Below are 16090 nucleotides of genomic sequence, written 5' to 3'. Positions count from 1 at the left end.
GACTGGCAGACCAAGGGCAGAAAGAGGGAGGGAGGGAGGGAGAGAGACAAAGAGAAAATATGAATATATGTGGTTGTCCTTACTGGACTTTTAGTAAAGATTGTTTTTACCTGTTGGGATGAAGGAGAAAGGGTTTTTTCCCCCCTCTTTCTCCTGTCCTTTTCTTTTTTTTTCCCGCAATTTTTTTCTTTTCTATTTTTCTGTTTGTAGTTTTTATAGTTTGCACCAGCTTTTTATTTCATAAATACGAGGACTCAAATAGACATTTGAGTATTTTATTCGAAAGTAACCTTCGACCCAGCATCTTTTTTTTTTTGGAGTTCAAAATGCTTTTGTTGCATGCAGAAATAAAATTTTGTTCTCTTTGTAGCAATTCACTGATTTCATAAATGCAGCACGCTATAGTTTTTTTATACATAGCATAAGGGTAAAAACAATCTATGCAGTGTCATCTTCATTTTAGATGTCAAAAGGGTTTTGCGGCTCCCAGTGTTTTCTTTTCGGCGGGAAACGGGTCCCAGTGGCTCTCTGAGTGTTTTAGGTTGCCTATAGAAGCGAAGGATCAGAAGAGGGGACATGGTCACTCTCTTCCAGTACTTGAGGGATTATCGCTGAGAAGAGGGGATTGACTTATCCCTGAGGGCAGGACAAGAAGGAATGGATAGAAGCTTGTTAAAGAGAGATTCGACCGGGAAGTAAGGAGACACCTCCTGCCACAAAGAACAACTAATCAGTGGCATAATTTGCCTTTCAGAGTTGTGATTGTTCTGTCACGGGAGCTTTTCGAGAAAAGATTGGACAGCCATTTGTCCGGGATGTTATAAGGACTTCTGCCTTGAGCAGGGGGTTGGACCAGAAGACCTCTGAGGTCCCCTCCGGCCCTATAGTTCTATGTTCTATGTAGACTGACTTGCTCCCTCTTCCCCTCCCTTCCTCTTTCCCATAGGACCCTTGGGGTGGCAGCAGCACCCCCCCCCCCAAATATAGATCGCTTGCTTCAGGTTGGATTCACCTGCCACGGAGGCTTGGGCACCCCAATTTGTAAACTGGCTTCACAGCTTTGCGTGATGCTGATTCTCAGGGCTTTGGCTGAAAGCCCCCCGTGAGCGGCTCCAGGGCTGCCTGGAGCCACAACCTGATGCTTCCCCCTTCCTGCCTTTTTTCACCCCTTTGTTCGCTTCCCCTAAAGCGCTCTTTGGGCAGTTGCCAGGATCCACAATCTGGCGGGGGGGGGGGCTGACTGCGGCTGCCTCCAGAGCCATTTGGTGCCCGGCCAGCCCCACATCCTGCATTTCTCCCTCTGCCTGCACCAACTCCAAGGCTGGGCCTCCCGGCGCACCCCTCAGTTGCCAGAGTGCTCTGGTTTCACCAGAATGAAATGCTTTGGTGCCAGGCTCCGTTCTTTGGCTTGGCACACAGGCCTTGCCGTATGTTCTCATTACGGCCCAGTTTTGCTGTGGAAGACCCACATGGCTGCAGCGCCCAGAGGGGGAGGGGGTGCCAGATAGAGCTGCAGGCAAGGCAGGGCACTCCACTTCTCCTTCCTTCCTTCCTTCCTTCCTTCCTTCCTTCCTTCCTTCCTTCCTTCCTTCCTTCCTTCCTTCCTTTCATTTTTTCTTTTTCTTTCCTTCCTTCCTGATTTTTCTTTCTTTCCTGATTTCTTCCTTCCTTCCTTCTTTCCTTCCTTCCTTCCTTCCTTTCTTCTGATTTCTTCCTTCCTTTCTTTCATTTCTTTCTTTTCCTTTCCTTCCTTCCTGATTTTTCTTTCTTTCCTGATTTCTTCCTTCCTTCCTTCCTTCCTTCCTTCCGATTTTTTTCTTCTTTCCTTTCCTTTCTTTTTTCCTTCCTTCCTTCCTGATTTTTCTCTTTCCTGATTTCTTCCTTCCTTCCTTCCTTCCTTCCTTCCTTCCTTCCGATTTTTTTCTTCTTTCCTTTCCTTTCTTTTTTCCTTCCTTCCTTCCTGATTTTTCTCTTTCCTGATTTCTTCCTTCCTTCCTTCCTTCCTTCCTTCCTTTCTTCTGATTTCTTCCTTCCTTTCTTTCATTTCTTTCTTTTCCTTTCCTTCCTTCCTTCCTGATTTTTCTTTCTTTCCTGATTTCTTCCTTCCTTCCTTCCTTTCTTCTGATTTCTTCCTTCCTTCCTTTCATTTCTGTTTTCTTTTTTCCTTCCTTCCTTCCTGATTTTAATTTCTTTCCTGATTTCTTCCTTCCTTCCTTCCTTCCGATTTTTTTCTTCTTTCCTTTCCTTTCTTTTTTCCTTCCTTCCTTCCTGATTTTTCTTTCTTTCCTGATTTCTTCCTTCCTTCCTTCTTTCCTTCCTTCCTTCCCCATCCGAACCATATCCGTGCTTAGTGTCATTCCAGAGAGGAAGGGTGGCACCCTTGTATCCAGCAGGATTCTCCTGGGACAGGAGCTCTCTCTGTCCCCAGCTTAAGAGTCTGGCTGCCTCTGACCATTCCTAGTGCGCTAGGAAGCCTTGGCACGGCTGCTCATGGGCCTCTTTCCCTTGCTTATGTGCAGTTGAAGATTTCTTGTGAAGGTTTTCCCCCCAGTCCCACCCCCCCACCCCCTCCTGCCTTAGAGGACGGAATAACCCTCCATTCCTGTCTTTGCCTCCTGGCTCTGGAAGATAAAGGGGAGAATCCTGGGCTGCAGTTCCGAAGCCTGGTTGTCCTGTGTCCGGCTGTGAGGCACCGAAGGCGGTTATGCCGGTTTCCGCAGCCTTCGCCTCCTCCTGCCTTCCCACAGAGGGGAGCCTCCGAGCTGCTCGGTCTCTAAAGCATCTCTCCGGGCCGCTGTTTGCAGCAGAACAAACACTCGGGCAGGCGAGGCGAGAGGCCCGCAGGAAAGCCTTCTCCAGCCACTCTCAGCACCATTTATTTGGCGGTGACTCACCCAGAACCAGAGGTCTGAAGGCATCGGAAGCGCTGCTTCCCCCCCTCCCAGGTTTGCTGCACACAGAGCCCCTTCTGTTGGGCTTGCCTGGAGCATCACTGCCGGAGCAGTTCAGAGCCTGGGCAGCTTTTGTGCCATCTCAGTTAAGGGATAATCAGGGACTGGGGAGGTAACACGCACGCACACGCACATACACAATTAAGAGCTTGAAAGAGCTGGGCCAACCCTACTCCTCTGCCCAAGGAGGCAAGTTACTTCCCTGCTGTGCTGAGGGCTTAAGAATGTCTTCTGGATTTCTCTTGGCAAAGTTTCTGAGCTTGCAGAATTTGCTTGTTTGAGGGAGGGGGTTGTACAGGTAGTCCTCGGCTTACGACCACAATTGAGTCCATAATTCCTGTTGTTAAGTGAAACATTTGTTCAGTGCCTTTGGCCCCATTTTAGACCTTTCTCCCCGCAGTTGCGAAGGGGATCGCCGCAATCGATACAGTATGTTAATAAGACTGTTGTTAAGTGGATTTGGCTGCCTCGTTTATTTTGATTGTCAAAAGGGGATGATGTGGCCTTGCGACACATGAACGGTCATAAGTATGAGTCAGTTGCCAAGTGTCTGAATTTTGATCACGTGACCACCAGGATGCTACAAACGTGTGTGAAAAATAAGTCCCATTTTCAGTGCCGTTGTGACTTTAAACGGTTGCTAAATGATCTGTTGTAAGGACTTAGCTGTATTGCTGGTGGCGTTATTTTTTGCTACCGTCTCCCCATCAGTCCACAGCCTCCCTGGCTGCCCACAGTTTCCGGTCTGAGAAAGCCCTTTCCCAATTCTAGATCCTCTCCCAGAGGCCTGGAGTTGGAGGGTTCTTAGCTGTGCTTTTCTGGACAGAGAACAGCCCTGATGTTGCTCCCCGGATCTGTTGGAGCTCCTCTCCCAGCCTTGGAGTCACAGCACTGGGGTGTTCCTACCACCAGTAGGAGCACTTTGGCCTTGACTTTCCATGTCCTCTCCAGTTCCTCCTCAGGCCCTGCTACGGATAGGATAGGATAGGATAGGATAGGATAGGATAGGATAGGATAGGATAGGATAGGATAGGATAGGATAGGATAGGATAGGACAGCACAGCACAGCACAGCACAGCACAGAATAAGGAATAGGAAATAGAATAGAATAGGATAGGATAGGATAGGATAGGATAGGATAGGATAGGATAGGATAGACTAGGATAGACTAGGATAGAATAGAATAGAATAGAATAGAATAGAATAGAATAGAATAGAATAGAATAGAATAGAATAGAATAGAATAGAATAGAATAGAATAGAAGAATAGAATAGAATAGAATAGAATAGAATAGAATAGAATAGAATAGAATAGAATAGAATAGAATAGAATAGAATAGAATAGAATAGAATAGAAGCTGGAAGGGACCTTGGAGGTTTTCTAGCCCAGCCCCCTGCTCAACCTTCTAACCTTCTCACATTCCTTCTTCCTGGGATTGTTGTCGCTTGGCATTGCTACCTCTACAACCCCCACTGTCTTCTCTGTGTGTATAGGTCTCCCATCAGAAGCTTTGACTCAGTTTCAGGAAAACAGACAAACTAAAGCAGGGCGAAAATCCGCTGCAAAAACCAACCACTATCTCAGCATCATCTGTTCTCAAATAGATGCATTTATGGTAAACAGGATTCCTTCCGATAGATGCCCACATGGACATCAGTTGTATATTTTCCTGGCCTTCTGTGGCCACTTTAAATGTTCCCAACAGAAGTTACACGGATGCCCAAAGGCATTCCCAAAGCAAACTCTGCTCCTGAAAGACAGATCTCTGCCCAACGCTGCATATGGAACTTAGATTTCTTTTGACTGTTGTTTGTTCTCCAAGCTTGTTTCAATATAATTTCTGAACGTTTTGTTACCAAACTAGGTGACCTCATCAAGAGGATTTTCTTGTCCTATTTTCCTCAGCTTATAAATGTCCTGTGGGCCAGAGTGGTCAGTTGATCGCGCAATTGGTCGTTTGTTTGGAGTTATATTTGAATTCTGAGCAGCTGATTGGTTCTTTTGTTGATTGGCAGTTTGAATGGTCTGGTTTCTTACCCATTCACATGCTGGATCTAGATCAAGATGCTTGTTAACTGCTCCTTTGGTTGGATAACAGGCCTCGATAAATTCAGGGGTGCGGCGGGTGTTGGCATGCCAGATTGCTTTTTTTCCTTCCCAATCAAACTGCTGTTGTTTATCATCAATGTGGTTTGAAGTCGGGGATTTTTGGCCATGCCGTTTAACTGCCCAAAGAAGGGGGTCTTCCGCATTTAGGGATCCTCTGTGCTTCCCACGTTTCATGCAGGAGGACTCCTACTTTTCGTACAAAACCAAAGCTGGCCCAGGGAGCTGCTGGGGCTGAAAGGGAACCAGGGCCTGGCCCAGCGCCCTCCCTGCTACCCTGCCTGGCTATTTGAGAAGAGCTGGCCCTCCTAAAAAGCTTGCAAGTATGTATCCGAATTATCAGCCTAAATGTTGGAGGTGTGGTGATGAAGAGGCAACATATTTTCACATATGGTGGACATGTAAAAAGGTCAAGGCTTTTTGGATAAAAGTCTGGTGGAATATGCAGAAGATTTTTAAACGGAGGATAAAGTTTTGTCCGCAATTTTTTTTGTTGGGAATAATTGTTGACGCTACAGTTGTGGACTCTAAGTTGATGCTGAATTTAGTTACGGCAGCAAGACTTTTGATAGGCCAATATTGGAAGAAAGAGGAATTGCCGACCATAGAAGAGTGGACTTTAAAGGTTTCCGACCTGGCAGAGATGGCGAAGATTTCGGCCTATTTGAAAGATCATTCGCAAGAACGCTATATTATGGAATGGAGAAAATGGATTGAGTTTATCCAGAATAAGTATAGGGTCAAGAAGTTTTATCTAGCATTTGAATAAGTCTTCTTTCGTTTTCTTTTTTCTTTTTTTATTTTGTCTTCTATATATATTTAATAATGCTAAGTTTTGTTTGATCCTATATAAGTTAGAGAGTGATGGATTTTAGAATTTATAGTTGTTAGTATATGGTTGTTTATGATTGCCTTTTTATATATATATACCTTGTATTTAGCTCTGGGAAGTCCGGGGGGGGGGAGGGGGGTTAGGGGGAGGTGGGGGGGGAGGAGGGAGGGGGGGAGGGGGGGGAAGGGGGGAGGTAGGGAGGGGAGGTAGGGAGGGGGAAGGGGGTTTTTTAAAGGAAAACTGTATTTTTAAAACTTTTCAATAAAAAAAAAAAAAAAAAAAAAGAGAAGAGCTGGCCCCAGTCACCCCACGGGTGGGTGTACGTGGCTGAGGGAGATCCTGGGTCTGCAACAAGACTTGAACCTGGGATTTTCCATTCTTGCATCTCCCCTCCCTCCACCCTGGCTCTGGGGCCAAGAGGAAGGGCCTGGCCAGGGGAGCTGCCACCTGCTCTCCCCACTGCCTAGCATCTTCACCGCAGTGGCTCTCAGATGAGGTGGCCCCCTGATCCTGGGACAGCCCAAAAAAGCCGTGCCTTGTTTTTCAAAAAGGACCACCGCAATACATGAGGATGGTTTAGATGGCCTTAAAGCAGACATGTCAAACACAAGGCCCGGGGGCCGGATCCGGCCCGCGAAGTGGTTTCATGCAGCCCGCGAAGCCATCCTGGAAACAGTGAGGGAACGGCCCCCACTGCCTTGGCCCTGGCCCAGAGACCCTCCTCCTGCCAGAGACCCTCAGATCTGTCCCACTCCTGCCCAGGCCCCCCCATGGGCACCCTTGATGCCAACGATGTAGAGCTGGCCACGCCCACCCAGTAGGCCACACCCACCCTGGCCATACCCACCCGGCCCCCTGTGGGCAACTGCAATGCTGATGCGGCCCTCAATGAAATTGAGTTTGACACCCCTGCCCTAAAGGGAGATGACTGACAAAAAATAGTAATCAGCCAAATACAGCATTTATCCTACTGGTTAGTTTTTTAGTGAAAAACTAACCAATATTCATAATAACCAAGCTTAGCATATTGTGTGAACGCAGCTGGTGAATCTCTCACTGACTTGCTTAAACATGTAGTTGTTATTTAACACACACCAGCAACTTGGTCGCTAAACAAAATGGTCATTAAGTGAAACCATGACTGCTTTTGATCTTACTTCAGCTTTTCCTCACTTTACAGACCTGCAAAGGTAGTAAATGTGGATCATAAACTTACTTTTTCATCACTGCCATAGCTGTGAAGAGTTGCTAAGCAAGGCCGTCACTAATAACTTTGGCTCAGTCCCTCAGTTTGGGTTGAGACATCAGATAGTGGTTTATGAATATAAAATGAAAGGCGAAATATTATCTTCGCTTTGAGTTCCCGGATGCAAGTGGCTTTCTGATTTCATTTGTGGTGGAAAAGATCTTGACATACTTGAACAATGGGCCTATCCAACAACATGAAATTTAATGTGGAGAAAAGCAAAGTTTTACACCTAGGCAGGAAAAAAACAAAGGTACAGGTCCTGATTAGGTGAAATCTGGCTCAAAAACAGTAACTCTGAGAGGGACCTTAGAATGATAATCCCTTAAACATGAGCCAGCGGTGTGTGGTGGCAGCCCAAAAAGCTAATACAGTCCTTGGCTGTGTAAACAGAGGCATAGAATCAAAATCACGTGAAGTATTAGTACCACTTTATAAAACCTTAGTGAGGCCCCACCAGGAATACTGCATCCAGTTTTGGTCACCACATTAAAAAAAGATGTTGAGACTTTGGAAAAAGGGCAATGAAGAGCAACTAAGAAGATTAAAGGCCTGGAGACACAAAAACATATGAAGAACGGTTGCAGGATTTGGGTACGGCCAGTCTAGAGAAAAGAAGGACTAGGGGGGGACATGACAGCAGTCTTCCAGGATTTGAGGGGCTGCCACAGAGAGGAGGGGGTCAACTTATTTTCCAGAGCACCAGAAGGCAAGACGAGAAACAGTGGATGGAAACTAACCAAGGAGAGAAGCAACCTGGAATTAAGGAGAAACTTCCTAACAGTGAGGACAATTAACCAGTGGAACAGCTTTGCCTTCAGATGTTGTGGGTGCTTCATCACTGGAGGTCTTTAAGAAGAGACTGGACAGCCACTTGTCCAAAATGGTATAGGGTCTCCTGTTTGAGCAGGGGGTTGGACTAGAAGACCTCAAAGGTACCTTCCAGTTCTATTCTGATTGATTGATTGATTGATTGATTGATTGATTGATTGATTGATTGAACCTCCCTTTTCTACCCTCTCCATGTCTTGCAGTGGCTCATCATGACCTGGAGAATACACTGAACTGCAGCTTCATTGAACCTCCTTCTGTGGTCGATCAGCCGTCACCCTCCTGGTCGTCCAGGGGCTCCTTCTCTTCCTTCGATACCACAGACGAAGGACCCGTCTACTGCGTGCCCCACGAAGGTCAGTGGAACTCCTGGCATGAGCCAGGCTCTGATCAGACCTGGCCACTGAAAGTGAAAGTCAGTGGTCACAAGAGCAGAGATTAGTCCCCAAAAGGGTATCGTTTCCTTGGCTGGTTATTAGGAAAAGTTGGGATAGCAAAAAAAAAAAAAAGCCCTGTAAGAGTATATGTACACACACACACACACACACAAACATTGCTGGGGACCCAATGGCATGGTTGGACCACCGCTGTCTAAAAGTGCCCCAAATGCAATCAAAAATACCTTTAAAAAAATCAAACTCGGAATAACCCAAAGAGAGAACACAGGGAACACCCAGGTGCAAAGCAGCCCCCACCACTTGACTCCTCCTGAGAGCCCCTGGTCTCATCTACCAGGCATCAGAGAAGACCCCTTTTCTCAGGGACAGTCAATTTTGGCAAGGGTCCTACCAATCAGATTGGCTCTGCCTTCCTCATATTGGGAGACGAAAGGAGCCATGCTCCTTAACTTCTGCGGTTTCTCTCCAAGGGAAGCTGGGAGTTGGAGTTCAAGGCGGCTAAAATTCCCAGCTCACAAGAGCCTCGCTACAGAATTAGTCCTGTGGACCAGTACCAGGCTGCGGCATTCCAGCAACGGTCCGCACAAACAAGCAAAGCCCCATCCGCAAGATGCAGGCAGCACACAAAACCACGCATACCCACACACACCCCGGTCCGGGGAAAAACTCTCTCCACGGAACCGGTCCCTGGTGCCCAAAAGGTTGGGGGGCCTCTGCTTTAGAGAGAACAGGAGGGCCACTGAGCATGCTGAATTCAAGATTTTGACGTGGCAAAGTTTCCCTCGAACAGCACATTGCAAAGGGCTGGATTGAGACTTCCTTGAATAACGCGGTGGCTCAGTGGGTTAGGACGCTGAGCTTGTCGATCAGAAGGTCGGCAGTTTGGCGGGTCGAATCCCGAGTGCCGCGTAACAGAGTGAGCGCCTGTTACTCGTCCCAGCTTCTGCCAACCTAGCAGTTCGAAAGCACGAAAAAATGCAAGTAGAAAAATAGGGACCGCTACGGTGGGAAGGTAACAGCGTTCCGTGCGCCTTTGGCGTCTAGTCATGCCGGCCACATGACCACGGAGACGTCCTCGGACAAGCGCTGGCTCTTCGGCTTTGAAACGGAGATGAGCACCGGCCCCTAGAGTCGGAAACGACTAGCACGCATGTGCAGGGGAACCTTTACCTTTTACCTGAATAATGTGTCACTCTTAAGAAACCAGGCAGGGATCAAAGCAAGATCAAAGCATCACTTTTTAATCTTACACAGGCAGTCCTAGATCTTACGGCCACAACTGAGTCCAAAATTTCTTTCACTAAGTGAGGCAGCTGTTAAGTGAGTTTTGCCCCATTTTACAACTTTCCTTGCCACTGTTGTTAAGGAATCACTGCAGTTGCTAAGTTAGTAACACGGTTGTTGAGTGAATCAGGCTTCCCCTGTGGAGTCTTTCTTGTCAAAAGGTTGCAAAAGGGGATCACGTGACCCCCGGGACACTTCAACCGTCATAAATATGGGTCAGTTGACAAGCATCTGAATTTTGATCATGTGACCATGGGGACGCTGCAATGGTCGGAAGTGTGAAAAATAGTCCCAAAGTCACTTTTTCCAGTGATGTTGTAACTTTGAACGGTCACTAAGGGAACAGTTATAAGTTGAGGACAACCTACAAAACAAATGTGCAAAACTTTCTTGTGGTCCTGATGATGTCGCCTCTCACTTTGGCTGCTGAAACCTCTCCCAAAGGTTTGTTCCTTTAACACAGACTGGGCTCTCTTCAAGTTTTCTTTTGCAAAACTGAGGACTAGGATGCTGATAAAAATAGAAGCTGGAAGGGACCTTGGAGGTCTTCTAGTCCAACCCCTTGCTCAAACAAGAGGCCCTGTACCAATTTAGACAGGCGTCTGTCCAGTCTTTTCTTAAAAAACTCCAGTGATGGAGCAGCCAGTGGAGGCAAGCTGTTCCACTGGTTAATTGTCCTCACTGCTAGGAAGTTTCTCCTTAATTCTAGGTTGCTTCTCTCCTTGATCAGTTTCCATCCATTGTTTCTCATCCTTCCCCCTAGTGCTTTGGTGAATAATGTGACCCCCCTCTTCCTTGTGGCACCCCCTCAGATACTGGAATAGTGCTATCATGTCACCCTTGTTTCTTATTTCCTTTAAACTAGCCAGACCCAAGTCCTGCAGCCATTCTTCATATGTTTTGGTCTCCAGGCCTTTAATCATCTTAGTTGCTCTTCTCTGAAGAGAAGATATGGTGTGATATGGTGACCAAAATTGGCTGCAGTATTCCAGGTGTGGTCTTACTAGAGTTCCATAAAGTGGTACTAATATTTTGTGTGATCTTGATTCTATACCTCTGTTTATACAATCCAGGATTGTGTTAGCTTTTTTGGCTGCTGTTCCACACTGCTGGCTCGTAGTCAAGGGATCGTCCACTAGTGACTAGGTCTCTAAGGTCCCTCTCACAGTTACTGTTTTTAAGCCAGGTCTCAGCCAATGTGTACTTGTAACTTTGATTTTTCCTACCTACATGTAAAACTTTGGTTTTCTCCACATTGAAACTCATTTTGTTGGATAGGGCCCATTGTTCAAGTTGGTCAAGATCTTTTGGGATCCCAAGTTTGTCTTCTGGGGTGCTGGCTACTCCTGCCAGTTTGGTGTCATCTGCAAATTTGATGAGTTCCCCTTCAATTCCCTCTTCTAAGTCATTGATGAAGATATTGAAGAGTCCTGGGCCTAAGGCGGAACCTTGTGGTACCCCACTGCTTACTTCTCTCCATGTAAATGTAGTGCCGTTGAGGACTACTCGTTGAGTACGGTTTGCCAGCCAGCTACAGATCCATCTGGTGGTGATGTTGTCTATTACACCCTTTTCTAGTTTACCAAGTAGTAGGGGATTTTTTTGTTTTTTTTAATCCCATTTATATCCCGCCCTTCTCCGAAGACTCAGGGCGGCTTACAATCTAAAGCACAAATCAATGTGCTTAGCAATAGCCTTCATTCTATGTATATGCCTGCTTATTAGGGCTTTCGTCCCCCCCAGCAGCATTATTACAAAGTCAGCTTATTGCCCCCAACAATCTGGGTCCTCATTTTACCTACCTGGGAAGGATGGAAGGCTGAGTCAACCTTGAGCCTGGTGGGACTCGAACCTGCACTAATTGCAGGCAGCTGGTGTTACTTAAGGAGGCATTAACCCACTGCTCCACCAAGGTCCACTTTGTCCAATGCCTTACAATAAGATCGCTGGAGTTCTCTGGAATTAGAGGGGTGCGCCCGTGGTGACGGCAAAGCTGGCTGGAGTCTCCACTCTGCATTTGGATGGCAGGCCTGCGGTCGGTGCTTCTCCTAGGATCTGAGCTCCTAATTTCTCCTCTCCTCTTATTTTGGCAACCATTATGGAACAGAGGACTTTGACTCGATCCCAGCTCCACCGCAACCCTTTTGTAGCAAATAACAGGCCCTTCACAAAGGACCCTGTAATGCCTAAGGAATTCTCAGGCCGCACATGCATGGATTTGAAAGAAAAAGAAAAAACCAGCACCATAATTACGATGCAGAGATGTTCCCACCAGTGGAAATTAACTGCTGCAGTCACAGCTCTGCGCAAGATTAAAGCTCTGTGGCTGCTTTGGCACATGCATGAACAGGAAATGGGTCCCTCTCTGTGGGACCTCCACAGACTTCCCCTCTCCTGCTTCCCCTTGCTTGCTGTTGCAACTCTCAGCCTGTGTCTCCCCTGGCTTCCAGCCAGCTTTCAAAACACACACGCACATACAAACATAAATACATCACCACCACCCTTCAAACTCACTTCGGATCCTGGCATGACAGCCCCCCACTCCTTGGCTTTAATAGCTGCTGGGTTCCAGCCTCTTGGAATTGGCCCTCCCCACAGATATACCATTTAATCTGCTGGTTAGTTTGTAGTTGACCTGTTTGTTTTCTGTTGTTAGGGTGTTGTGTGACTGGAGCAGTTGGCTAGCTTTAAAAAACAAAGACTTATTGTCTCGTTCCAAGTAATGAGTTAATGTAATGTAACCAAGTTGACTACATTGGGCAAATACGCACGATATCCGTGGGTGAAGAAACTTCAAACCTCCCAAAATGCTTTTGGTACAAAAGCCACTCATATTTCTCAGCAAAAATCCTTTCCAAAACAGTCTCCAATCTGGCACCGGAGTTGGGAGAGGGACTGTGCCTTCAACTGTCGGCAGGAGTGCTCTTTACGGAAATTTGTAGCTGTCTTAGACTCAATATTGAAACAAAATGTTTGCTAATCTTGATTTAAAAAAACAAAACACAACAACCAAAAGTCTGCTCAGCATCATGAACTTGGTTCAGTGTATTTAATTTTATCTCAAATGTTGCATACCAATTGCCCCTTTAAAAAAAAACACCCTGAAACCTTTCACTATCAAACTACAACGGGGGTCTTCAAACTTGGCCCTTTTATGACTTGTGGACTTCAGCTCCCAGAATTCCTCAACCAGGCATGCTGTCCACAAGTCATAAAAGGGCCAAGTTTGAAGACCCCTAAACTACAAGAATAAAAGGAGTTTGTTTTTTGCTTCCTTGATGCAGAACCTATTGGCTTGGACAGCATCTTTTTGTGATAGGAAAGGATAATATTGTGAGTTTTTGTGATATCCAGGTGAACCCCAGATGGCCTGCAGCCTTTTGCACCCTGGCCCTACCCCTGAATTTGGAGACAGTGCAGCAGCATCTGGGGCAGATTAGAAAAGTCTGGAGTGTAGTTACAACAGACATAGGAAGAAGGGGCAGGCCTTTGAAAACACAGGTGTGCCCATATTCTTGCTTTTACGTCTGTCAAGGAAGCCGGCCTGTTGGTGCATTTTTAAATTCTGCCTGGGCCTCAGCTTTGCCTTGAACTACGTGCAAATCATTTGCACATCAATGATTAAGTACCAGCTAAAAGGAACATCTCTTGTTGTATAATGAAATGAAATCCACCCCTGAGCACAAACTGTATTCTGCATACTCAATACTTGTTGGAGCCAAATCCCTCCTTTCGTGCAATCTCTCTGCCACACTTGCTGGCATGCCAAAATTCTGCCACGGCTAGAAGGAGGAAGCCCAGTGGTGGGCGATCTCAAATGATTGCTGGAGACTTTCAGATTTTGGTTTTTTATGGGTTTGTCTTTGAAGGGACATGGTGGCTCAGTGGGTTAGGACGCTGAGCTTGTCGATCTGAAGGTCGGCAGTTTGGCGGGTCAAATCCCGAGTGCCGCGTAACAGAGTGAGCGCCTGTTACTCGTCCCAGCTTCTGCCAACCTAGCAGTTCGAAAGCACGTAAAAATGCAAGTAGAAAAATAGGGACCACTCTGGTGGGAAGGTAACAGCGTTCCGTGCGCCTTTGGCGTCTAGTCATGCCAGCCACATGACCACGGAGACGTCCTCGGACAAGCGCTGGCTCTTCGGCTTTGAAACGGAGATGAGCACCGGCTCCTAGAGTTGGAAACGACTAGCACGCATGTGCGGGGGAACCTTTACCTTTACCTTTACCTTTGAAGGGAGCCGAAATTCTCAGAAAGGTGGCTAGCAATGTATTTTTTTTAAGGCTTTTCTCTGCCGCTGCAGCCTTCTGACAATGGGTGTCTCCTGAAAAGGCTTGGAGGGGGGCAATTGGGGGGGGTGGGTGGCTCAAAGTGACGGGGGGGGCGGGAACAGTCCCCTCCCGGCCTCTTTGCAGCTTGGCTCAGTTGTCTCGATCGCAGCCCTCCCGGCCGCGGCCCTGACCGCTCTCCCTCCCTTCCCTCCGCAGAGAGCGCCAGCGAGCCCAAGGAGCGCCTCTCGGCCCCGAGCAGCACCCTGGAGAAGGCGCCGCCGCCGCCGCGCAAGGGGGCGGCGGAGGCGGAGGAGGCCGGCGAGTCCACCGTCCTGAAGGAGAGCCCCCCGGGCCCGCCGGACAGCGGCGAGGCGCCCCTGCTCAAGTCCTCGGACAGCGAGCGCTCCTCCTGCGGCTCCGGCTCGGTCAGCGGCGCGCTCTACGCCCGCATCGCGCGCCTCTCCAGGCAGTCCCGGGAGGAGGAGGAGGCCCCGGCGGCGGAAGCCCGGCCGGCCAAGCCCCCCTCCCCGGAGCGGGCCAAGCCGCCCCCGCCGGACCCCTCCACCAAGCCCAAAGTCTCCTGGATCCACCACAAGTACAACGCGGCCCAGAGCAGCAACTCCCTGCCGGGCGCGGCCGAGCTGCAAGCGGAGCGCCGGCCCGGCCCCGCCAAGCGCAAGAGGAGCCCCGGCGAGGCGGCGCGGGCCAAGGAGAGGGCCCCCAGGCCCCCCCAGGAGCCCGGCAGCCCGGAGGGCCCGCCCTGCCCCGCCCAGCCCAGGCAGCGCAGCCGGACCGGACCGGAGCCCGCCGAGAACCTCAACGGCGCTCTGCACTCCGCGCTCAAGAGGATGGGGGGTCCCGGCGCGGAGAGGCGGCCGGCCGAGGCGCCCCGGAGCCCCGCGCAGCCCAAGGCGCCGCCCGGCTTCTCCGCCGAAGCCGCCACGCTGCTGGCCGCCCAGCTGAAGGAAAAGACCCAGAGCCTCCAGCGGGGCGAGGCGGGCGCGCGGCCCAACGGCATGAGCCCCCTCCCGGCCCAGCGGGAGAAGCCGGCGCCCCCGCAGAAGGCCAGGCAGGCGGGCGCCGCCCCCGGGCAGAAAGCCGGCAAGCCGCTGCTGCCCACCTCCGCCCCGCTGCAGAAACTCCTGGGGCCCGGCGACCCCGCCGCCGAGCCCAAGAGCGGGGAGAAGCCGGCCGGCGGGAGCGGCAGCCCCGAGGCCACCCCCGCGCCCGGAGACCCCGCCGTCAAGAAGACGCCCATCAAGAAGCCGCCGCGCAAGAAGGGCCGGGAGGGGGTCGCGGAGCCGCCCAAGGGAGCCGCCACCCCTCCGCAGACTGTACAATAGGGGAGAGGGAGGGGGAGGGAGAAGGAGGACCTGTCCCGGGGCCAGAGGGGCTGCTCTCTCGCTCTGGGCCAGCGGAGACCCCGCCTCAAAGAGAGGCACAGCCTCTCTTAGGATGGCCTCCCCTTGGGACGGGTCGGGGGGGGGGGCTTTCGGGGACCCAGCGCTGGCGCTGGGCTCTGGCAGGGAGGGCGGGGTGGAGGGCTTTCTTTAAACCAGCGTTCTAACTGCATAGACCTGCTTCTCGGCCTCCGGGGAGACCCTCGCAGGCCTTGGGAAGGGTGCCTTGGGCTGGGTTTGGGGCTGGGAGGGGAGGAGACTGGGGTGCTGGGGGTCTGCGGCAGGCAGCCAGCAGACCAGCCTTTTCTTGGGGAGGGGGTAGCTGCATTCACCTCTGGAAAGCCTGGATGCAGCCAGGGCAAAGGTGCTACTTAAAGGGGGAGGCAGACTTCACTTTTGGGGTCCCCAGTCCCTGGGGAGCGAGGGCAGACTCTGCAGGAAGAGGGCACAGGGGCTGCTTCCAGCTGACCTGGAGGCTACCATCAGAACAGACCTGGCTCGGGCCCTTCTCAGCAGACAGGCGGTGAGCTTTGTTTCCCAGGCACCCGGGCTGCCTCTGATCCGTCGGTTGCTGGGTACCTGGAATATCCAATGCAACAGCCTCCATCCTCCTCACTTGTGGGGGTGGGGGTGGGCATCAGCCAGGAAGCTTTGGAGGCCAGCCTGGCTCCACCTGGTCCTTCCTCAAATAAAAGGATGATATTTCTAGCTCTTCCTCGTCTTTGGACTCCTTTTCCTGGTGAACCATTTGCCTCGCCCAGGTCCAGCGCTC

The 16090-nt window shown here is 49.9% G+C and overlaps 1 protein-coding gene across 1 annotated transcript in view; it reads left to right on the top strand.

Annotated features, from left to right (window-relative positions):
- Nucleotides 1–15337, top strand: part of SCARF2 (scavenger receptor class F member 2) — an 81442-nt gene extending 66105 nt beyond the window's left edge. Inside the window, exons 10-11 of the mRNA XM_081339125.1 lie at nt 8171–8323; nt 14135–15337. Coding sequence (XP_081195251.1) covers nt 8171–8323; nt 14135–15261 — 1280 coding nt within the window. The 3' untranslated portion in view covers nt 15262–15337. The remainder of the gene's footprint in view (nt 1–8170; nt 8324–14134) is intronic.
- Nucleotides 15338–16090: the final 753 nt, after the last annotated feature.

This window comes from Vipera berus (assembly GCF_964194415.1).
Source record: "Vipera berus genome assembly, chromosome: 14".
Classification (NCBI taxonomy): domain Eukaryota; kingdom Metazoa; phylum Chordata; class Lepidosauria; order Squamata; family Viperidae; genus Vipera; species Vipera berus.
Note: the sequence above shows the minus strand (reverse complement) of the source record. Positions and strands in the feature narration are given on the sequence as shown.